Source organism: Daphnia magna, linkage group LG3, assembly GCF_020631705.1.
Source record: "Daphnia magna isolate NIES linkage group LG3, ASM2063170v1.1, whole genome shotgun sequence".
Classification (NCBI taxonomy): domain Eukaryota; kingdom Metazoa; phylum Arthropoda; class Branchiopoda; order Diplostraca; family Daphniidae; genus Daphnia; species Daphnia magna.
The window spans coordinates 10461875-10486923 of NC_059184.1; the positions used below are offsets into that span (position 1 = coordinate 10461875).

Genomic DNA, 25049 nt, shown 5'->3' on the forward strand with positions numbered 1-25049 from the left:
GAATTGCGACACAATTATACAGTACCCACCAAACGATTAGGTACACCCCCGTTTTTTTAGTGCATTCTTATGGCGCTACGGGTCTTAGGAAAACTTGAATATCTTTTTACTGAAAAGGACTAAATTTTTTTTTCTTTTTTCTGTATCAGAAGAGAAAGTGCTCTAAAAGTTTTCTTAACATGAAAAAATTGTAGGAGTTACACCCAGGGTCGCGACAGCAGGGGCAGAGAAGAAAGCGCTTCGGGAGCACGAATTTGAAAGCAGGATTGGAGAAGGACGAACGCCGACAGACAGAGAAAAGATCCGAGAAGTGTTAGTGGAATATGGCGACTGTTTTTCGTGGCCCGAAGACCGACTAGGACTGTGTACGGCAGCAGAGCCTACAATAGATACCGGGGAAGCAAAACCAATTCGACAATCTTCCCATGCTCGGGCATGGAAGGAGAGAATCATTATAGAAGCTCAGTGCAAGGAAATGGAGAAAGCAGGAGTTTTCGAACCCTCGAACAGTTCATGGGGAGCGGCGGTGGTCCTGGTCAGAAAGAAGGACGGGACGTGGAGATTTTGTGTTGATTACCGGCGCCTAAATGCAGTGACGATAAGTGATGTGTATCCGCTACCGAGGATAGAGGAGACTCTGGCACGATTGGAGGGTGCGGCGTTCTTTTCAATCATGGATTTGGAGTCAAGATACTGGCAAGTGCCCATTTAGGAAAGTGACAGTCTGAAAACGGCGTTCGTCACAGCGGATGGGCTATACCAATTTAAGGTGATGGCAATGGGGCTGTGTTCGGCACCCGGAACTTTTCAAAGAATGATGGACGTGGTATTAAGTGGTCTCAGATGGACAACGTGTCTAGTTGATCTGGACGATATTGTAGTGTACTCTCGGTCGTTGGACGAACACGTGCAAGGGCTGCGCGGGGTACTGGGACGTCTGAGAGGGGCAAATCTAAAAAATTAAGGTGGAAAAATGTACGTTCGCCCAGCCACAACTACGGGCGTTGGGACATATCGTGATAAAAATGGGGTTTCACCGGATCCGAAGCAAGTGCAGGCAGTGAGAGACTTCCCGCACCCTTCGGTGGATGGTTCCAGAGCGTCGAAAGTGAAGAACATAAGGGCGTTTCTAGGCATGTGTTCGTACTATAGAAGATTTATCGACGGATTCGTGAAAATCGCCAGACCGCTACACGATCTTGTGGGAAAAAAACACATTTACCTGGGGAGCGGAGGCCATGGAAAGCTTCGAGGCTCTAAAGAACGCGCTAATGGGAGCTGCGCAGTTGGCGTACCCGGATAATACAAAGACCTTCGAAATCCATCCCGACGCTTGCGAATACGGGATCGGGGCGGCCTTAGTACAGAAGGGGGAGACAGGGGAAAGGCCAGTTGCCTTTGCCAGCAGGCTATTATCCCAAACAGAGCGAAATTATTCCATTACGGAGAAGGAGTGCTTAGCTCTGGTTTGGGCGGTGAAATTCCACAGCTACATCTGGGGGACAAAGGTGACAGTGGTGACGGACCACCACGCCCTTTGTTGGTTAACAACAAAGAAGGATTGGGCGGGCAGATTGGCACGGTGGGCATTGTACATACAGAACTATCAGCCCGAAATTGGGTATAAAAGTGGGCGGCTCCATGAGGACGCTAATGCACTATCTCGGTATCCGATGGATGGGATAGAAGACAATGACGACGAAGAGGACCTGCTACCGGTATACACGACAGCATGGGAGGAGGAGCGTCGTTGGACAAGGGAGATGCAAGGGGCAGTCCCGGGATGGGTGGAGGTACGCAGGCAACTGGAAAGCATTACAGCCATGGCCTACAAAAATTTCGTGCTGATTAATGGACTACTGCATCGCCGAACCTTGGGTAAACAAGGAATGAGGTTGCGTCTATGCGTACCCCCGGATCAACGGTTGGAGATTTTAGACGCGTACCATCGCGATCGTTGGGCTGCGCACTTAGGAGTGAAGAGGACGCTAGGGCGGATAGAGGAAAGATACTACTGGCCACGCTTACGACAGCAGGTACTAAACTACTTGCGGGCATGTCCGCAGTGTCAGGCAAGAAAAAATCCGCCAGTAGAGCCTCAGGGACACATGGAAATCATCCGCGTGGAGAGACCTTTCGAAAAAGTTGAGATGGACATATTGGGGCCTTTTCCCGTGTCGGTGGGGGGCAAAAAGAATATCATCGTTGCGGTGGATTATCTCACCAAGTGGGCAGAGACGAGGGCCGTTCCAACTGCGACGGCCCGGGACGTGGCTGAGTTCTTCGTCGAGGAGATTGTCTTACGGCATGGGGCGCCGGAGGGTGTGGTTACCCTATGCATTCCAAACAAAAAATATGACCATAGTTTAATAAGGTGCTTGACATCCTTAACCAACACACTGGGCGATTACCATCATGGTTAACTTCTAGGAATTGTGGAAGGATATTTCCCTGAGGTTGCAGAACATCCGCTACGGGCAACTCTTCGTTAATTTCTTCTATTTGTTGATCAGCCCCTGTTTCCCTTTCCTATTGCAGTTGAACTAATCTTGCCATTACATTTGCTCTTCTTTGCAAGAAATTCGCGTTTTGAGCTTCGAAAAATCTTTCCATCCTCACGGCGTTGTCTTCATACCGCGAGTCTTCTGATTCCAAATGTGGATCAGCTGGTGCAACCCGACGAACGTATCGACGCCCTCTTCTGGCACCGCCTCTTTCATTCAACAGAGCAGCAGGATTACCGATTGGGCCTACTTCAACTGCTGCACCTTGACGTGGCGCGGGTGCTCTACCTTGATGTCCACGGGGTCACCCTCTTCTTCCACATCTATTTACAGCTGGTGGATCGACAATGGCCATTTGCTCATTCGCCTCCCTTCTTGGTGCTCCCCGAACTTGTGGTCGCCTTCTTCCATGAGGTCGTCCTCTTCCACGACCCCTTGCAACTGGGGCCACAGGATCTTCGACTGCAGCAATTTTCAGACGATTTTGCCATTAAGAACTCCCGGATGGTTATCCGTCCATTCTGTAGATCAATCTGCAGAGCCCTGATCTTCCTGTCTCGTGTAACGTATTTTTGACGTCTTCTATCTGTAACAGGAGTGCCATCCCGTAAGGCTAGGAAGCTGTACTCCGCCTCCTGACCAAATTCTTGAAGGCGATCTAAAAGACGGAAACGTTACTTCTTTTTGAAACATGGAGAAAGTTAATAGAAATTTACCTAAAAAATACCACGGGTTGGGGTGTGGATTCCTTATATGATGATTGAATGATCGGTGGTTTGCTTCCATCTTGTTATTTGTTCTGTTGTTGTCCATGTTGACGCAGAATCTCTCTGGTCCAATGCACTCCATCCAAAACGATCGTATATACTGGACAAATTGGTTGACGCGTACTCTGGATTCTGCGTCAATAGCGCCACCTATTTCGTTAGCGTAGTTCCATAGTTCCTATATAACATAAAATTATTAATCGTTTAGTTTGAAATTGAAGGAATTTTAGCTACCCCCTCGTAGCCAATCCAAGCATCATTAGGGGGGAGAAGAGCAAGTGCAATCGCGAGTTTCACTAGGCGTTTGATTTGGTCGTTCGTCCTGTATGCTTGTCCTAACCCCAGATAGCAGGCATACCTATATTTGGACTTGAAAGAAATGTGGAAGCGCTTTTAAAACTAGCAGCAAGCGGGACTTCGAAATCTTAACTCTAGAATGGTGAATTTCATTACATCTTGTTTTTGTTACTCAAATTCAGGTAAATGCCCATAATGTAGTGATATTTGCATCGTGATGAAGCAATAAGATATAACTATATAACATGAAGACTTGACATAATCGACGACCAGTTTATATTATTGAGAGGCAGGCGAATAAATAAAGGAATAAAGAAATTTTATTTTACAAGAATTTTTGACATTCATTTGGGATCTTTTTATCTTGGTTACCATAGATAAATTTAATTTTAGGACTTACCATCCCAGAATGGAAGTAGCAGCCACGAGCCCTACCAGTAAGACATGGATTGTAGTATTGCCAGCTCATAATCACTGATGAGAAGGGTAGGTTCCGGAACTCTTCCGGTGTTCTGCTGGCAAATTTTCAACAACCGAATTTCCGGCAGCATTCGTACAGTGCTTGGATCTTGTTTGGCATTAAAAACGATGCAACTGAGATTGCCTTTAAAAAAATGCAAAATAACTACTCGTGAATCACATGTCATTTATAAATAAACTGTAATAAGCTTAGGTCCATCCAGTGTCCAAAGGAAGGTGGCATTACAGTATTTTTTACGTGCTGAACTAATAGGTTTGTGCCCGTGTAAAATCGGGGGGGAGGGGATGATGAAATCAACATTACTTTAGCCCATCTGCTACATTCAACCGCTAGAGCACGGAAGAGGAACTAAAAATCCACGATCTCTTCATATCCGATAACAGGGAGTAGCCGAAAAACAACTCAAGATGCGGCGGATTATCTCTCTGGAACTTTACCTGCCCGTCGCACCTAACACTATCTCTGCCCGTCACTCCCACTCTGACTTTTTGAAATTGCTCACCATCTCCGCCCGTCAACCACCCTTTTTGTTTTTGTCCACCGACTCAACTTGCCCGCTAAAATCCAAGCTTTTTCTGGCAGTCTCACCCCAACACTGTACTTTTCGGTCGAAATCTAAGCTTTTTTTGCCTCCCTCAAGCTATCTCTACCAGTTAGCCCGTCAGCTCGTCGCCTAACTTTCTATCTCTGTCCGACACCCCACTGCCAGTGTATGCCTGCTGATACAGCTTATATTCCAGCCCGTCGGTTGCCATCCACTCATACACTGATAAGCCCTTCAGTAGCCACATCATACAGTTTTATCCATTAGAAGTGCGTGGGTAAGCTAAGCCGAAAGGGTTTGAATCCTGTTTTACGTACTGCGCCCCAGCCAATTCCAGCATCCGCTCAGTCGCTCACAATTGCAATTCACAACAAAATCAGTCGTTTGGATTTCTCTATTTGCTCATATTAGGGTGGAATGTTTTAAAAACTTACCATGCCGTATGATAAATCGTCTAAAGATGCTAACTGGTAGAAGCCTTTAGGTGTTGCATGAAAGGTTCCGTCCATATGCATTTCGTGGGAATCAATGAAAGCGGGGAGAATTCCGACGTTAACAAAAACGAATGCTTCTGCATCCCCCGCCACCACGCGTCCGAAGAAAAATTGGTTGACACCTTTCAAATCCATTCTGAAAAAGTAACCAGATTGTTAAATAAAATAAAAATTTATTAGAGTACTTTAATAGCGAGATATAGGGTAGTCCGAATACCGACAAATTGGACAGGTGGACGGCCCGGAAATCCTATTAATATATAAAAAATCATAAAAAAGAATGAACAAGATGCCTTTATAGGTTAAGAATACAAAATGGAAATGAGATATCTAGGAATAAGAATTACAAACGTAAAGCCAGAAATTAATATCCAATATAGAGGAACAAATAACAACATTCTACTTGAATGTGATATAAATAAAAACAGCAGCTCACCTTCTTAAAGCCGACATGTAAATGGTGTGCAGAGGAACATTAGTGTTGGCAGCTTGTTGACGACACCAATCCATGAACTCAAATTTTATAATTTCAAGGTGGTCGTCCTTGTGATTATGAAAACCATTTGGAGAAAAAAAACTTTGCTTATTGCATGTTAAGCTAGCCGTACATCTTCTAGTCAAGTAATGACTACATCGGTACCTTTTAAAAAGTTCATTGTTTTATGCATGTCAGAAAATTGTATGCAATGAAGAAACTTACCTGGTAATTCCGCGGACAACTCCATTTCGATGAAAAATATATTTATCCAACGAGTCGATGCAAACATGGCTGTCGCTACGTGCTCCAGAAACTTTGCGAAACCGTTCCATTGTAACAACACTTCCAAAACACGGTTTTGACCAGTACTGACTACTAGCCAAGCTTAGAATCTCTACAAAAATTGGAAATTCCAACAGCCAATCCCATCCCAATCCCAGAAACATAGCAACATGGATGATTTTACAAAGGACAAATGGGGTTGTTTAAACAACTGGGTTGGATAGTCACAGACAGAAGTCCGTGATGACTGTCCCACAACACCCAGGGGAGAAAAAAAATTTTAATTTTGTTTTTATTTTTGGAGGACTTCTAACCCAAACACGTATTAACTTTTTGTAAATCATTCTTTTTATTTGCTTCACTTTAACTAATAAACTTTGTAGTCTTAAACCACTTATCACAAAGTACATGAAGACACTGAAAACAAAGTTGTTGAACATAACTACATTATTGATCACAAGATCTCTCAGGCATACCAGTAGGAAGGCGCCATCGGTAAGCACTTGATGATTAACTTGAAGCAATCACTTAAGGTATAACTGTTTTTCTCCTACTTACCTATTATGTTTTTCAAATGTCATAGACCTTATTGGTGTACACTCTACGATATGTCCATCGACGAGCGTGGGAGAATTGTATAAGAAAGTACCCCAATTTCGTAAAATTTTTCTGTTTATTCGTAGAACTGAAATTTTTTTTTTTGTATGCATAAGTTTTATAAGTTTACTTTCCGGTTTTATAACGTTTCCTGTCATCGAAACTAATGTTGACATTGCTATTGAGTTGTCACATCTTTTATTCGTAATCTTCATTGGGAACCAGTGGACAATCGCCCAATAGCCACGTACTCGGGGACGTGTCGATAGGATCTAACTCTGTTGGAGGTTGGACATCTTTTAACATGAGCGGAATTTCATGTGATACCGGTGGATCGACAATCGCTGGTTCTGGAAGAAATGGGATATTTCTCCTTCAATCGCACCCAGGTGACCCCTCTAGTACGCCATGATTCTTCGCCAACAAGCCAAGAAATCATCATTTCGCCTTTGCCCTAAGACGGGGAAAAGATATTTAATATTGCTGATCCAGCACTTTTGAATCATTGTTACTTACTCGGATGGATGTCATTCCGCGTTCTTCAATGATATAGCCACCTAACCTATTCAAAAGCTCTTTGGTAGCTGCAGAAATATGAATACGAAGAGCTTGTCTGAATGATTCCATCCGAGATGCTATGTTAACCGTGTCACCAAAGAGGCAATATCGAGGCATTTTCAATCAAACCACTCCAGCAACGCAAGGACCTGAATCTAGTTAACCATAAATTAAAACAAGGCCCTGAAATTCAACTGATTGAAATCAAACATACCAGAATGGATGCCAATGCGTAGTTTCAGCGTTTTTCCAGGTTGATGTCGAATGTGGAAGTTTCTAATCTCCGAGAGGTGAAGCGCCAGAGAAGCGCTTTCAGCGGCGTGATGGTCATCGTTACGAATGGGCAAACCGCTAGTCACCATGTAAGCGTCACCGATTGTTTCCACTTTGTATGCATCATAATTTTCCAGGATGGAATCGAACAAATTGCAAAGCTCGTTGAGTAGACCGACCACCTGCAACGGAGTGCTAACGGCTGAAAACCGACAATGTCGCTGAAATAAATCGTGACAGAGTCGAAACTCTCCGCTTTCACAGGCTCGCCTCGTTTTAGCGATTCTACTACCGACCTAAACAGTTACCCACAAATGTTCCAGATGTTAATAATTTGCTTGTTATTTTAGGCTGAAAATAAGTTTTACTTTGGCAAAACTCGATGCAGAAGGGCTTCCGTTTTCTTCTTTTACTCCACAAGCTGATCTGTTCTCTCTTGGACGACCTTCCAGATTGTAGGTGTACTTCTCCATCATAATCATGATGTTGACAAAGATGTTGGGTTTTCTGATAGGGATAGCGAGAACAAATGGAAATGGATTGTTTAGTTCCTGTTTCAGATCAAAATTATGTTGTTTATTACAATCCAGCTTTCATTTCCTTTAGCCGTCCACAGATAGATTTGAAATCAGGCCGCATTTCCGGCGATTCATGCCAGTAATCCTGCATGTACCGGATAATAAATAAGTATCCTTGCAGTCCAATTGCGAAATGGGAGGTCGGAAGAATTTAAAGTAACTTCCAAGCTAACTCCAACAGCAACGTAATAACCTTGAAAGATAAACGGTTTTCTAATATGCGCACCACATTAGGAGCCACAGGTGTCATCCTAAATTTTAAAGATGTAACCAAAAGGAAAAGACTAATTATCATTTTATTGGTAATACCTAAAACTTTCAGTGATTCACACTTTAAGGTATTTGAACTTCAAAAGAAGCGGAGAAATTTCTGCGTCTTCCGGAGAAAGAAGAACTCGGTCCAGCTCTTCGTAAATGCGAACCTTTACCTCTGGATTGTTCAAGGTATCGTGTAAAAGGAACACGGTGGCATTGCCCGTCTGAATAAGTGAAAACGGAATATATATTTTTTCGATTCTATACGTGGAAAAGAGTGCATACCGTTTCAATACCAGCTGCAACAAGATCGATAAGCGAGACGATTATCACGGGTGTCAACGCCTTCAGGAGTCAAAATTTGATTGAAAACCAACGATTGCGTCTCAGTAGCCTCGCCACTGATAAGGTCTTCATTAATCAAATCTGAAAATACGCTGTTAAAAATAAAATCATGACGTGGCAAAATCTATATAATTGGATATTTTTGGCTTTACTCGTACATGATGTGCTCACATTTTGCTAGTTTTCTATAAGATTTTGTAGGAAAAATGTTTCCACCATGGAAGCTCATGCATACTTTCATGAGACACTTCAAACATATTTTTCGTTGCAAACATTAAACGCTCAGCAATTGGCGGGAAGCAACTCTTACTTAAGGCTCCCAGACGTCGGTCCAGAATAATGGCAAAAATGACTTGAAAGGAAAAAATTCTATGTCATAAAATAATAGATTTGAGCATTTGTCATTTGTCACGCATCTCTGTTCGTTACCTTCTAAACCAAAGCTGTAGACATATCTTTCGAATCCCTCAATACGATTTTCTACATTTCGTTCTTCACAAATTTTCTCTATCAGTTCCTCTGATATGATGGATAGTTGCTTTACAGTATGATCTCTAGGGCATTACTGGCTTGCTGAGTTGTTAGTTTGCTTCTCAAATGATGCCATTCCAATCCTTGGCTAAAGACAATACTAAAGTAATATACACTATTACTACCTTTACCAGGGGTTTTGAGCACACACACATTTGGACGGTTGAAGCATTATTACTACTCATGTTATACCACTCATTAGGTCAATAAACTATAGCACACTTTACTACTTATATATAGATTTTAAAATAATTTTTTTGCCACAGCCCTGTAAGAGAAGATATGAGCACAAGTCTTCGAATCACTACACAAATTAAAATACCTGCATGCACACAATGTCAAACGTGGGGCACTGGCGATATCAACTTCCAACGAAGAAGTAGCATGAAACAGCCACCAAGTTGTCCAAACAGGTTGATGATGACGGCCAAGAACTTGCCACATCCCCAAGGGATGTCCATGTATTCTCTCTGCTTATTCTATTGGAAGTACATGCGGATGCCATCTTCAAGGAATGTGGAAATGAGACAAGAATATCTTGCTGAAGGTACTTCCAACTACAGCAGCACTATCATAAATCAATGAGAAACGGTTAGATAAAAAATACTCATTATTAATTATATATATTTCTTAATACATATGGAATCAAAGAATGTATTTAGTTAAACAGGTTAATCATATGCCATTGCTAAAAACCACGTCGACTGATTAACCCACTTTAGTTTAAAAAATTAGCAGGTTAATCGTATGCCTTTGGTAAAAACCACGGCGACTGATTAACCTACTTGTACCTTTCCTTCTGTGATGAATTGATTCGGTGTGGTGTGCAGCAATGAAAATATTTCTGTTACGACGTAGTTGACGCAAGTGACGACTAACACTTAACAGACGCTTCCACTTTTGTGCAAGCAAAGCAACGTTGCCAGATAAATTCTTCGTTTTTTTTTTTTCTCTATATCCTTTATGTTTGATGAACAAATGAACAAACTATCAAGACGATAAACAAAAAACAAGGGTACCTGACATTTTGGGTAGGGTGACTGGTCGTAGGAATAGGGGGAGGCGGTGGTCTTCACAGTTCAGCATTAGCAATATCAGCGTTTCCGGCGCTGGCCGTCAAGGCAGTTAAAATATACATATGGTTATAATTCCAATTGGATAACCTTCACCCAGCGTCACAAACGTGGCCTGAATTACTTAAATTTAAACATTTTAATTCAAATTCAATTACCAGAAATTTAAAAAATTACACGGGCCAAAAATGAATGCAAATGATTTTGAAACAATTGGTGTGATGATGTTTATTTAAATTTGACAACAATTACATTTCCAAACACAGCGGCAAAAACAAAAGGGAAAAGATAACAGACGGAGGGAGGAAGACTGACTCACTGACTCCTCGCTGGTCGACTGGTGACTCTCCCCCTGCTGGTGAAGTTTTGGTCTTTTGGTGCTGCTGGTGAAGTTTTGGTCTTTTGGTCCGTCTTTTATAACGCAGAGAGTCGAATTTAATGTCAAACGAGGTCAGGCGTGTTCAAAAATATAAGGTCGGCGGAAGAAGGCTGACTTTACCGTTAGAGTAATAAAAGTAGAAAGTCAGTCATTCGGGGCAACAAATTTGGGGTCAAAACAGGGCAATAAAAAGCAACGCGTTAAATTTTACCGTTTAAATTTTGATTTGGTCGGCGGATCCTTACATGGGTCCCCGTCAAAATAGATTGCGTCTCGCAATCTCTTTTCTCAACATAGTAAAACATGCAGTTCAAGAGAAGAAAAAGTAAGCCAGGAATATTCGAGGAGTTTTATCGCGTTGGTAGCTTTCTCAGATGGAATGGGACATTTTTTTTATTTGGAACGAAATACAGCGAAGGAGAAAAGATACAGCATTTAACGAGTAGTGACGCGGACGTCTGGGAGCGCGGAGCTCAGTGTGGCGTGTTCCGTTGAAGGAAATACGTACGCCTTTGAGCACGGAGCTCGATAAAAAAATAATCTGAAGTAAAGTGTCTAAGCCTAGACGGTTTTTTGAAATCAGATTTTACAACAGCAAAACAAAGAATATGAAGAAAGAGTGGTGACGCAGACGTCTACGAGCGCGGAGCTCAGTGTGGCGCATTCCGTCGAAGGAATTTTTACGCCTTCGAGCGTGGAGCTCGATAAAACAAATCTGAAGCCAAAGTGTCTAAGCCTAGACAGTCTTTACGAATCAGATTAAAAACAGCAAAATAATGAATATGAAAAAAATGAGTAGTGACGCGGACGTTTGGGAGCGCGGAGCTCAATGTGGCGTGTTCCGTCAAAGGAAATATTTAACGCCCTCGAGCCCGGAGCCCGGTACAGATACAATTGCCTCTGCAAGAGGTGTGCCTAAACCTAGAACACAGCTTCGCAAACAGATGTGTCAATAAGAGAAGAAGCGAGATTATAACCTCAATAAAACTTCAGCTGTTCCAAAATAAAAAAAAGATAAAGAATGGTTTGCATGAGAATGTCCTCTTTGGTTAAGTGGAGGTATAGAGGGGGGAATAGAAGTGAAGTTGATTTTCTTTTGCCGTAGTTTATATAAATCTAGAGGTGTCAAATTCAAAGGGGAACTAGTTTTAGGTGGAAAAACTATGTAAGAGAAGGGGGGTCTAAGATAGTTAGGAAATAAATTGGATCGGTTTCGAATTGTAATGTTGAATTTCCAATGTCGGTTTGGTCGGGTCTTCGCGTGGTCTAGGTGATGAGGGCTTAGGCGGCTGGGCAGACAAGCACGCACCGTCTTTGCACAAAAAGCAACGGCTCTTTCGTGCAACCTCTGCTTCGTTTCTTAATTTTGGCCGTTGGCCGTGGGCGATCAGAGACTCTGAAGGTTTCGGCTTGGTGTACGGCGTTTGAAGCGCGTTGATCGTCGCCTGGCGTCAAGTGGGCATCGTGTAGGATCGATTGTAAGAGCTCCAACTGGTTCAGATGTTTCAGCCCGGGTTGGTCTTCGTGGTCACCAAGGTGGTCGGAAGTCACAACGATTTTTGGTTCCTTTTTTTCCTCACTTTTCGACGTGGTAACAGCTGCGTTTTCGCAAGTTGGTTCAGGAAAAGGGATGGAAAAAATGCAACTTACAGTCGTTTGATGTTCCAACACTGATGGTCGTATGACAGATTCATCCGCGAATATGCTGTTTCCATTTTGGTGATTTTCCTTGTCTTGGTGTTTTTCCGGGTGGGAAGAGGCTTTCTCAATGGTGACTCGGCTTGCGACAATAGCAGCCGAAAAAACAGGTCGAGATATTTTAATTTTCAGTGTTTTACTTACAAATTTTTTTAGTTTCTTGAATTTCTCCAACCACAATGCCTTTATTTTCTTCTTTAAAGGTTTTTCTTTGATGTCGGTGACAGAATATTTGTCTTCAATTTGTGCCATCATCGGCGAAGAACTGCTGTAGTAGAGTTTTTGGTAACGCGTCCGTAACGGCCAAGACTTCGGTCGGCGGGTTCGTCCTCGCTGCCACCAGATGAAACAATTGGGGTGATGATGTTTATTTAAATTTGACACCAATTACATTTCAAAACACAACGGCAAAAACAAAAGGGAAAACATAACAGACGGAGGGAGGAAGACTGACTCACTGACTCCTCGCTGGTCGACTGGTGACTCTTCCCCTGCTGGTGAAGTTTGTCCGTCTTTTATACGGCAACGCAGAGAGTCGAATTTAAAGTCAAACGAGGTCAGGCGTGTTCAAAAATATAAGGTCGGCGGAAGAAGGCTGACTTTACCGTTAGAGTAATAAAAGTAGAAAGTCGGTCATTCGGGGCAACAAATTTGGGGTCAAAACAGGGCAATAAAAAGCAACGCGTTAAATTTTACCGTTTAAATTTTGATTTGCTCGGCGGATCCTTACAATTTGGTCATCTGCAAGGCCGGTCATGCAGTCGTCCGTTCTTTAACTGTACTAGCAGATGCTACGTAACTATAACATAAAGTAACCGTCCCTGTTAATTCAATTAAAATTATTTTTAAACACTTTATTAGGTATTCAATTTGTATGACCTCCAGCAGCTCTGATGATGAAACGGGCAGTGAAGAGGATCCATCTCCTCAGTCCAGGCAATTCAAACACACTGTCATAGAAAGCGAACCCAATGGCCATAGTATTCGAATCGAACCCAATCGGTTGGCAAGGAAACCCATGACTTGACTGAAAAAGAGCTGGGCAAGTGGCTGAGAAGTGAAGACTAAACCGAGAAATTGTGTTCCAGCTTCAGGATCCATCTATCTAACTTCAGAATGAAAAATTCACAAAATTTTTGTATTTAGAAATTTAAATTAATTACTGAATTAAAAGTATAATTTAAATTAAAACTTAATAGGTCCAAGAGTTTGATTTTTATTGTAAGTTTTATTTCCAAGCGAAAGCACAAAAAGGGGGCCTTTTAAACTTTTGTTTGTAGGGTTTGGCGCTAACAAGTAATTTTGCGAACGGGGGATAAAAAGGCAAAAAAGTTTCGTACTTTTCAATTCTGTATTGGGCAACTCGCCCAGACACGCTCGTAAGTCGAGCTCAACACGTGAACTTCCCTCCAAAAAACAGCATCCCACTTCTCACATTTCAAGGGGAAAAAAGGGGGAAGGAAGAAAAAGGGGAAGTCGCAACGCAACGTTGCCCGATGGTTCACAACAGTAGGGCTTTGCCCCGATCATTTTCGATCGGGGTGAACCGCGGTTTATCGGGCAAAAATCACCAAACCGTTGGTTCGGTTTAGCCGTTTTTTACTTCGGTGTGGTTCTCGGTTTGGAATTCGGTCAAACCAGTGCAAACTGCCGCCATTTTGAAATTTTTCTGAAAATTTGGCGGAAATTTCAAATCAACCAATCAAATTACGTTGAGCGTAAAGTGGCGCCGATGGTTGCCAGGTGGGACCTGAGTTGAACTTCGAGCTTTGACTAGTTTACTTAATTTAGTCAGGCCAGGCTGTCAGGCATTGCTGTTATACTAAATGCTGTATACTGTTTAGTCACATTCGCACCACAAGCTGTTTGAGTTTGACAGAGAATTGAATTGCACAATGGCAAGTAAACGAGGATCAAAATCCAGAAAAAGTTTGGAATCTTCAGCTTCAGGAGCAAAAAAACGAACAAGTTCGGCTTTATCAAGCATCAATGGTAAAACTGAAATCTTGTTCGACATTAGTGATGATGAACAATCAATTTCACGAACGTCTACTCCTGTCCGTAAGTATTAATACAATCATATGAATCCCTGGTCACACCACGGGTTTTCCTAAACCCGCGGTGTGACCCGTAAGAACTGCGGTGTGACCCAACAAACTGCGGTAAAATCACGGAAACCACGGTGTGATCGGTTCCCAAAAATTAATAAACCGAACCGCACCGGTTTGGCCATTTTAAAAAAAGGAACTGCGCGGTTCGGCCAAAATCGTACCCGATCGTCGCGGTCCCGAGCCCTACACAACAGTACCATTCTTGTTTATTCTCGGTAGAACCCAAAGATGTTTGACGTCATGGCCTTAAAATCAAGTCTTGTGTTGAATAACGGTCCCAAATATTCACACCTGTTGGAGCAAACCTACCATAAAGGATTTGGCTTTGTACTGTACATTCTTTGGAGAACCTTCAACTTTGGCATAAATATCCTTGATGCCGACAGCTTTGCAATCCTCTCTGATGGCTCGATGGCAGACAAGTCCATAACCTTCAGGTTTCTTTTCTACGAAGATCGTCGTCTTGCCAAAAGCAGTGAAAAAGTCATGCAACACAAAACAAATAATAGCATTTAGTTTACATATTACCACATATTTAAAGATAAAAAGAATGCAAACCTGTGTGTTCGTTTTATAATCCGTGTGTTTATTTTATAATAATTATTTAGTTTCGTATACTAAAGGGGGAGGGGAAAAACTTTGAACCCTTCGTTCGGGCATTAGTTTTAGTTTTAAAATAACTATATTATATTCATTCGATTCCTCTTGAAACAAGGAATATTGCGGTGTAATTGAAAACAATTAAATATAATTATTTGTGGTTAACTTTTATGTATTGAAGCGTGTATTAGGTGCCATGGTAACGCCAATTTACATTCATGTCAATTAAGACACACCGTAGCTTAGTTTAATCGAATAAAATATAAAAACGATTTAAATATGGTAAAAAGCATTGTATTTGCATAAATTAAAGTGAAAAACAAACGCGGGAAACAGCAACAGATAAAAGGGCTTAAAGGTTTTGCTTTTGCTTTCCTTTTTCAGCTCCGTGGTGGTGACGGTTGTAATCTGTCTGGGAGAGCCAATCAGAATGCCGGAGAGGTACTCCCTCACAAAAACCGAGGGAGTGAGACGTCTCGTGGAGACCACGTTGTTTTTTTGGATCATTTTTTCATTAGTTTAGCTGACGGTGAAATGGCGGAAGATAATCCAGATCTTAACCCTGAATTCGAAGTGGAGGAAATTTTAGATTCCACCCTTACAACACCGTTCGCCTCATGGATATCCCATGTCTATCCCCCCATCCTGTCTTGGTCGCGTCCTAGTGGGACAGAGTTCAGATATCCATAATGTTTCTGATCTTAGTCTTCACTGGATAAAGGACTCTTATCCCATCAGGTTTATATCGGTATATCCCATGGATGTTCTAAGAATTTAAATTGGGATCAGACGATGTTTGGTACTGATTTCGTCCTCATGTGATATCCACTGGAAATCCCATGAAGACGAAATCAGTACCAAACGTCCTTCATCCAACTTTTCGTTAAAATGATATCCTCTGGACATGGGCGGGACCAATTCTTTTGTCTACAATCAACGTCCGATGGATAGCAAATTGCAACCTTACAGACGTCCTTGCGACGTAAGCATTAGGTTTTGATAAAATCGTCGTTTGTCATCTTATAGCCTACGTGCGTAAAAACTAAGGAAGCGTATTTATAATAGTTAAACTTTCAATAATAAACAACCTGTAAATAGATTCTATTTGTGTATTTTAACCATCTTGAAATTTGTCCACAAAGGATTTAGACATTAAAAGTGGTGTTACAAACCAATTTCCATCCAAAGGAATTGACATCGGTATACGGAAGCATTTACATATAACGCGTTTAATAGTCCAACATTGAATTTCAGGTGACAGATTTGTTACGACATATCCTTGAATAGATTTTGACGGAAGAGGATAGGTGTAAAGATTTTCATAAGACAAATATTTTCTCCCGATGAAACAAATTTCCCCAAGTGGAGTTTTAATAAAATTCGAAATCAATGCAGTGGTGTTATCATTTAATAATACACAATTATCCGGCTTTCGGGTAGTGAGACAAAGGAATTTGGAATCATAGTTTTTAAACTGTTCCCCAAGGAGATGATTAATATTAGGACCGTCACTGTGGCTACTAGACAAGCCAGAGCGTTTCTCTTTTATTAACGGCGCATTCAAATTATTTTTTTCTGATTCGTCTAACCTACGCACAGCTTGTTGTAAAGGATTGACTGATGACTTCAACCGATGTTTAATCAGTTGCAATTTATTTTCAAATTTAAATGCGTTCATTTTATCTAGACAGCCATACACTTCTACATCAGCAGCTAAATGCTGGAGATTGTGAGTGGTGTAGGTTACGAAATTGTTTCCGTAGATAGAGGGGCACTGAGAAACAAACTCATTGAGCAAAGAATCGGCGTAAGACACAAATGTTCTGCAAACTTTTTCGTTAACAAGCAATTTAAATGCAACATGTAGTAAAAGATAATGATTGTACATCATTGGGGGTAAAATGTTTCTTAAAGCCACGGGAAACACGTACAATAAATGAAGTCGTTGTTCAGTTGCTTTCATATGGGGAAATTCATCCAAGGTTCTTGTTTTACGTTGAAATTCTGACGGAATGTAAATTTTAATACCCTCAAGGTAAATGGACAACTTAGCTTTATTAACAAGACGCAATCTAGTACGGTCGAGTTTTCCAGAAATCAACGTTCAAGTAATTTTTTTCTCTACTCCGAGACAGACCAGATGCATGTAATCAAGCGGTATGTTTTTTACAAAATTCATTTTTAGTGTCTCAATATCAGATCTTTCTACTTTTAAGTTGTGGTGATCAGGAAGTAAACGAGAACGAAACGATTGGTCATCTCTTAATACTGCATTCAATTCGGGAAAAGTGACTCTACCACCCTGTTTCCCTACAACTGTGAATGAATAAACAACTTTTGTTACGCACTTGTGACAGCCGTGATAGGCATTATGTCCCTTAACATAAGTGACGAATGCTCTAGCAGGAGAGTCACAAATCAGGGCATGGACGAATACAGGGATGACGTTATTTTTAAACATCAAACCTTCGCTTTCTAATACAATCATTTCAACAATGAAATCTTTAAGAAAGTCGTTGATAAAATCTGGCTTCTTAAATCCGTGATAAATTCCAATAACGAACACGAAATCAGTACCATAAACAGAACAAAGAATCGGCCAAAATTGGCTGCCGCTACTTTTGGTAAGGGGAATTCCATCAATGTTTATAAGAAGCATAACTTTGTTTGGTATTTCCTTTTTTGACAACTTTGACAAGAAAGACAATACATATTTTGCTATGCCAAAATGAAAATATTTACCGGGAAACACTGTTCTTAGATTGATCTTTGCCCACATGGTGTTCATCAACGTTCTAGCAGTTAATGGCAGATAAGAAAGACCAGCATCTTGATTCAATAATTTAAGAAGAGTATCGATGTGAACAAAGGTGATGCCGCTTTCTTCGGACCAAGTTTGCAGTTTAGAGGTAACAATTTGCTCATTCGTTGGAATACTTTCTTCTTCCAAAACGTCCAAGTCGAAAGCGCAATCGCTATCCTCCGAAAGATAACCACCAGCATGAGACTCGTTGTCAGAATCGAAGAAGTCAAATTTTTCTTCGATATTCTCAGTAATGTACAAACTAGAATCATCCATGTCTACTTCTTCAAAAATTAGAAGGTCACTGAACTGTTTTGAGTGAGATTCTTCATCCTCGAGAGGCTGTTCTTGAATTGTAGACAACAGCAAGGACTGAAATGCCAGATTCACCCCAGACAGAATGTTTGGTTTGATTTTGGTAAAAAAACCGTCACAGTTGTACCGTCCACATTGGCGGGAAAAAGACAGCTTTTGTACGTTCAATGTCCACGCGGTAAGTGGAAAGAAATATTAGTTGAGTCCCAAATTGGTTTTTTTATGGGCGCATAATTTTTGTTTCTCTTTGGCCCAAATGAGTCTAAAACTGGTTTGGTTCCTTTTTTGGCGTGTGCGCTTTGGAGAATCTTAATTATTATGTTTCTTGGCAACTGTGCTTCCAATTGGGAAAGAAGAAGTGAAAGTCTCTAGTAAAAAAAAAACACGTACTCGTCCCTGTGTGAGTGTGTGTGCTGAACTCTGATAACTTTATGTGTTTTTGAAACAAGAAAATAAAAATAGCTTCTAACAGTGAAAATATTGGGCGACGACAGAAAAGAAGAAAAGTGCAACAAAATATGGATAATTTTTTATTATCTGTTGAAGCAGATTTCTCTGTTGCAGGATTTAATAATGGCGGTGGTGTGCCAGGGGGGGAGAAGATAACTGCGCTTATGAGGATACAACTGAAGAGGCAGTGTTCATCAATGACGATTCCCAGCAAGTAGAACACCAATGGAAGTGTTCTGAAACAGTAAGTGAATTTTACAACGAAAGTGACATGGATCCGCTAGAAAGTTCTGATGATGAATGCGAGCTATTTAGCGATGATGATGGAACCAAAGATGCATGGTGTGATGATGAACTAACAACTGGAATCCAATTAGTTGATGACGTTCCAGCACGTGGTTTTAAAGAAAAACTTGCGTCTTGGGCCGTCGAATATCGCGTTAAACAAAATGCCGTTGACGGTCTTTTAAATAATGTGCTACCAACTATGCCCGATTACGACAAACTAAATATTCCAAAAAGTTGTAAAACGCTACTTAAAACAATGAAGAAAACACCACTTAAAGAAGTTGAACCTGGTCAATATTATCATTTTGGGCTCGCTCGTCGTATTCAGTATATGCTTGATAGGTACGGAGGCCATTTGACAGAAAGCTTGGATGAAGTTTTAATATTTCTTATAAATGCCGACGGCCTTCCACTTGCAAAAGCATCCGGATGCCAAGTTTGGCCAATTCAATGTCGGTTCTTTAACTCCTTGATGGAGAAATGGCCTCCATTCCTACTAGGAGTTTACCAAGGTAACTCAAAACCAGCAAACGCCAACGACTACTTGGAGGATTTTGTGAACGAAGCCCTTCAACTTCAGCATGACGGATTTTTTTATCGTGGAAAAGTGTTAAAAATAGTCATTTTTGGATTTAGTTGTGACGCACCAGCCAATGCGCTAATGAAGGCAATCAAAATTCACAATGGATATGAATGTTGTCCAAAATGTGTGGTTCATGGCAAGTGGGCGGGCCGCGTAGTTCTCTTGGAAACATGTTCTCCACTTCGTAATGACAAAAATTTTAGAAATAAAACTCACGATGGTCACCACACAGGCACGTCAATTTTGGAACAATTGGACATCGACATGATAAGTGTATTCGCAATTGATTATATCCATTGCGTGTGCCTTGGTGTAATGCGTAAACTCTTGTGGATTTGGATCCGTGGCCCTCTTGCTATAAGAATTGGTCGTCAAAATATTGACCTAATATCTGATGCGTTGATGAATATTGTCGATTTCATTCCAAGTGATTTTTCGAGAAAGCCTCGTTCTTTAGCTGAGCTTGCACGATGGAAGGCGACGGAATTGCGCCAATTCCTTTTGTACACAGGTCCAGCCGTATTAAAAAACATTTTCAAAGGAACAAAACAACTAGAAGATTTCTACAATCACTTTATGTTATTGCACACAGCAATCAAAATTCTGTCATCGCCCCATCTCTGTCAAGAAACGGAATATAACAAATACGCCAAAGATTTGTTGATTCTATTTGTGGAACAATGTAAATCTCTTTATGGGGATTCGTTCATTTCCTACAACTTTCATTGCCTCATTCACTTGGCTGACGATGTAATTAGATTTGGAGCACTGGACCGCTACAGTTCATTTACTTTTGAAAACAACATGAAGACAGTGAAGGCAATGGTTCGAAAACACGAATGCGTTCTAGCTCAAATTGTTAGGCGTATGTGTGAGCAAGAAACTTATTTGATTCATTCCAACCAGATGGTAACTGGAAAAACTCTCTTGAAAATTAAACATACTAGTGGGCCCATTTGAAGTACAGGAGCCGGAAAACAGTTCAAAGAAATCCATTTTAAATCAATGGTTTTGAAATGTGATAACGCCAACAGCTGCGTGATTCTCGAAGATGAATCCGTAGTTAAAATCTCAAATATAATCGAGCATAATAACGCAGTCGTCATCGTTGGACAACAATTGAACTGGCAAAAAACTGACTTATTTGCTAAGCCACTTCAATCTTCAAGACTTGATATTTATTCAGTTAACACTTCTAAAATGTCGTGTCAGAAATCTTGGCCAATTTCAGCAATTAAATGCAAAGCATTGTGCATTCCTTATTCATCGAAAAAAGATTTTGCAATTTTCCCGCTAATGCACAACGAAAATTAAATGTTGAAATCTGGCAACGCGCAACGTGACGACCTCATTGACGAAAGTGACGAACATCAGAGTGTGCAGATTTTTGTTCTAGCCACGTTGAACTAAGTGTCGAAAAGTGTGTGTCGAATTTTTCCAACATACTGTCATTTTGAAATAGTTTATCGTTTATCTCCTGTCTACGTGAGATTTAGGTATACTCAGACTCAGAGTCAGAGTTATCTCTGGGTATACTCAACAAAGAAAAAGAAAATTTTAAAAGAAAGTGTTCTGCTGCTCCCAATCCAGCATGGCTCGAGGAAAGGTTACACCACAAACGGCTGAAATTCCAGTTTATGTAAGTTGGAAATTTGTTATGAAGTATTATTCCCAAGAGTGTATTATTAAATTGATTTTTTTAATCTTTTGCTATAGTTAAATTCCACCATGTTGGAGTGGCTCAGTTCGATGTGGCTCCTCTCAAATGGATACAAAAGACCGGGAATAAGACCAAAATTTACTGGCCAGGTGAGGATGATGCAGCCACCCCAAAAGCATTAGTAAATTTGATAATGAAGGAAGCTGTAATTGACAAGGAAACGTGGATGTTGTACAACATAACAGTTGTAGCCAAGTTTGGTAAGCTAGTAATAAGGCATTCAGCAAAACATTTCTTTTATCGAACTAATTCTTATGGATAAATATTTTTCCTTTTTTCAGACACTTATGCAGGAGCACAAAAGAAGCTCGACAGTGCTATTGCTGGTGAAGTGGTGGTCAGCACAGATCTTGACAACCGAGGCAGAGGTGGAAGGAATAAAGCTAAGAAAAGGAATGCTTACGCTGCATCTGCTCTCCCTCCCACTTCAAGTAAAAAAAGGGTCCGTGCTGCTACTAGTTGTTCAGATGAAGAAGAAGACAGTGAAAGTAGCTCGCATATGGGTTCCGTGGAACTAGCCCCATCTTCTTCCAGTGAAAATGACATTCGAAGGAATAAAGCTAAGGAAAGGAATGCTTACGCTGCTTCTGCTCTGACTCCCACTTCAAATAAAAAAAGGGTCCGTGCTAGTTGTTCAGATGGAGAAGAAGACAGTGAACGTAGCTCGCATATGTGTTCCGTGGAACTAGCCCCATCTTCTTCCAGTTATAATGACATTCCTCAAGACAAGAGTAAAGTAACTGGTAAGAAACAAGTGCCACCAACATCATCAAATGGTAAAGCTGTCACAGCAAAACAACCACAACTTCAGCTTCCAACTATTCCATCTGGGCTTGGAAAGAAACAAGCAAATTCTGAAATCAGTCTCAGCACATCGAAAACAAAGTCGGCACCACCACCGAGAGGTATGCACAACATATATTCACAATTACTGTATTTTGAATCTTTTATTTTCTATCGTGTAAGCTATAGGTTCTGTGGATAACACAGAAGGTGGAGCAAAAACTGTTGGCACAGAAGTGGTCCCTCTGATTTATGCCAAAAAGTCTACATTGCCAGACTATGGTAGTAAATTTACAATACTAATTACAAATTTAAGAACTTCTTCTCATCATTTTATTTATTATGCTCTTGTAGGTCCGTTGGCAATGGACGGCATAGGAAACGATGGAATTTCTAGTGCAAATAAGTCGTCTACTTCAATGGAGTTTGGCATTTACAGACAACGTTCAACTACGGTTAGAACAACAGAAGCTTCCCAAATTTCAACTTTTGTTTCTGGTAAAAATTTATTTTTTATATTATACCATTACCATTTAAATGGATCAGCTTTTATCGTTTCTCCCTTTTCAGATTCAAAGAAAATTGATTTCTTAATTGAACAAAATAAGAGGATTCTTCGCGGCCAAGAACAAATTAAAGCACAAAATTTGGATATTAAAAATACTCTCGCAGTTGTGATGGACAGCACTATTCCGCGAGAACCAGATTTAGACGGAATAAAAGAGGAGTTTCATATTCCAGTGACAGATTTGAAGTTTTTCGACACCCTTAATGCTGTCCTCAAACAGGACAAAATCAAGAAATCAAAAATGGTATCTAGCATTGTCTTCATTTACAAATTTTACCTTTTAACGTATTTTTCATTTTTGTAGAGGACGTACTTAATTGGTGTTGGCGGTTCACAAAGTCGAGTTGTTGGTAATATGTTATCAAAACTAATGAAGTTTTCAGTAGGAGCTCAATTCTGCCTTAAAGGACAAAATGCGAACAAACGCCGCTTTGACAAGACTGAAATTATGGATTTAGTAACTGGTAGGTTGCATTTCTTATATTGTAATCGTTTTTTAAATGATTATGTTTTAAAAAATCATTAAAATTTTTAGAGTGTGTTCGCTCAACTCCTGGTGTGCGTCTGACCGAAACAGATGTAAAAACAAAAATTGGTCGTTGGTTGAAATCGGCACCTACAAAATTGGGAAAAGATGATACTGAAGATGAATCAGCTGAAAGCGGCGAGAACGATTACTAGAACTATATAGTTCTAGTAAGTGTTTTGAAGTGTTTTGAAGTTCTTTTATTTTGAAGTGTTGGCATAATTTTAGCCAACGAATTGCTTATTATTTTACCTTGGTTTTTGAACTGTTTCATTTGTGTGATATCTTTGTAAGAGCTTACTAACCGGGACTATTTTGATATATATTTAAGTAAATGTGTCTTAAAACGTTACATTGGCGAGAAATATATTATGAATTATAAAATTTATTTGTAATTTTAATAACATTATGAAAATCTATAAAATATTAAACCGAAGTATAAGACCAAACGCCCACAAAAAGCCCAAAACAAACCCTCAACACGCAAACATAAATCCAAGAAAGGGGCGATTATAAAACCAGCTTTGGCCCCATTTAATACCCGGAAAACCGGACATATTAACCATTAAGGTTCCGAGTGAGGTCCATGGAAAGACGTCTTTTAAACGGTACCCACGGTCCCAATCACTGGGTAAAAAGACGTCTAAAAGACGGAAGCGTTCTGTCTGGGACACGGTTTCTTTGTTGTCTTTCTTTGAAAATTGCTTTTGGCTTTCGGCAAAATCTAGCCATTTTTTTTTCATTCATTTCTGTTATGATAAAACAGCTTCCTGATGTGTTGTTTGTAATGGCTATGGACAATAAACTATCCTGTATATCCAATAACATAGCAAATTGGGAGTAAGTTTTTGAAATAACTTGTCTTTATCACTATTATTAATATATCACTTACCAATAGTCAACTCCTTATAGTACACGTATCCAGGTGTGTAAAGTCTGTTGTGTTGATAAGATTGGTCACGGACACAACACGTGTTGTGAAGAATGGCAATGGACACAACACTATCCTGTAACATAGGAAAGAGGGAATAAGTTTTAAAATACCTTGTCTTTATCACTATCAAGATATCACTTACCAATAGTCAACTCCATATAGTACACGTATCAAGATGTGTAAAAATTAAATTGAATCCAATAAAATTTCCAATTGAAGTACGTATTAGAATTTACGACCGTCAGACGAATATTAGGGTTCCATTAGTCTGTGTAGTCTGGTTTGTGTAATTGCCCCTAAACACATTTCAATAATTATTTTGTTATGCAACTTCCATTAAAAATATTGATCTGACAAAGAATAGGTATAACTTGAATAGAAATAAATTTTTTTAAATCTTATTATCATTCCTACAATATAGTTACTTGTATGGAATTACCAAATTAGTCACAATGTAAAATATTTTGTGGGTAATAAACAGAATTGGGTGCGCTGTAATCTTGAAAGCATTGGTTTCCGTAGATACAGGTCCAGGCGCGCTTCATTTTCGACTGTCTCTGTCTTCTCTATTCAGTTTTATCTAGAGCGTTTTTACATTTCACTTCTTGATTATTAAGTATCTTTACTTATTTTTCGTTTAAACAATTCTCCTTAACTTGGCTTTCAAAATGGCATCACACAATGTGTTTTTACCTGTAAGTACTGTTTTACTTAATGAATTTTAGAGAAACGAGCCACGTGTTTGCAACTAATTTCTTTATGAAGGACAAGGGAATGTTTTTTATCGTGAATTTTCACACAAACACTGGTGAACATGTCGCTGTGATACCTGATTTTCGGCTTGAAAAAGAAGGAATTCTGTGTGTATACCCCAGGTCAAGGGGGGAGTTCAGCGTTCAAGGAAGGAAGCCACGGGATGAAGAGAAATGGTTCAATTACTCTTGCACCAAACGAGCTGAATTTGGTTTGTTTAAATTTATGAAACCATTTTAATGTTCAGTGATTTAATTCTGATTGTTTTATGTTAGAATCTTACAAGGATGCCAAGACATGGATTCCTTATGCTCAGAAACACAGCGACCTCAACAGTGAATCAGAAAAGGAACCATTAGGAAAGGGGAAAAGACACAAACGTCAAAGAACTGCTTATTCACCTAGCCCTGACCTCATTGGAAGCAGTGAAGAGGAAGGCTTCTTTCAACAGGGTTCAAGTCACGTAAAAACTCCTATTGTA

The 25049-nt window shown here is 40.3% G+C and overlaps 3 protein-coding genes and 1 long non-coding RNA gene across 5 annotated transcripts; 2 read left to right on the top strand and 2 right to left on the bottom strand.

Moving 5' to 3' along the window:
* Positions 1-6545: 6545 nt before the first annotated feature.
* LOC116918317 (guanylate cyclase 32E-like) lies at positions 6546-8798 on the bottom strand. Its single transcript, XM_045170575.1, has 7 exons — positions 8394-8798; positions 8163-8332; positions 7859-8104; positions 7644-7782; positions 7217-7571; positions 6961-7157; positions 6546-6898 (listed from the first exon to the last, which is right to left on the bottom strand). Exons 3-6 carry the CDS (start codon positions 7942-7944, stop codon positions 7126-7128), a joined length of 612 nt encoding a protein of 203 aa, XP_045026510.1. The 5' UTR covers positions 7945-8104; positions 8163-8332; positions 8394-8798; the 3' UTR covers positions 6546-6898; positions 6961-7125.
* A 9263-nt stretch (positions 8799-18061) lies between these two features.
* Positions 18062-20454, top strand: LOC116932512. Its single transcript, XM_032940273.2, has one exon. The coding sequence runs from the start codon at positions 18685-18687 to the stop codon at positions 20242-20244; it is 1560 nt and encodes a 519-aa protein (XP_032796164.2). The 5' UTR covers positions 18062-18684; the 3' UTR covers positions 20245-20454.
* A 192-nt stretch (positions 20455-20646) lies between these two features.
* Positions 20647-23265, top strand: LOC116935065. 2 transcript variants are annotated; one of them, XM_045170568.1, is made up of 8 exons: positions 20647-20923; positions 20988-21204; positions 21286-21909; positions 21971-22069; positions 22142-22285; positions 22358-22599; positions 22660-22819; positions 22891-23265. In XM_045170568.1, the coding sequence occupies exons 1-8, from the start codon at positions 20876-20878 to the stop codon at positions 23034-23036; spliced, it is 1680 nt and encodes a 559-aa protein (XP_045026503.1). In that variant the 5' UTR covers positions 20647-20875; the 3' UTR covers positions 23037-23265. The 2 variants fall into 2 exon arrangements, with proteins under 2 accessions (XP_045026503.1, XP_045026504.1); XM_045170569.1 differs by having other exon boundaries at positions 21977-22069.
* LOC123470359 lies at positions 23237-24078 on the bottom strand. The gene is made up of 3 exons (XR_006644012.1): positions 23958-24078; positions 23774-23888; positions 23237-23691 (listed from the first exon to the last, which is right to left on the bottom strand). It is a non-coding gene; the product is annotated as an uncharacterized LOC123470359 (long non-coding RNA).
* Between the last annotated feature and the right edge of the window lie 971 nt (positions 24079-25049).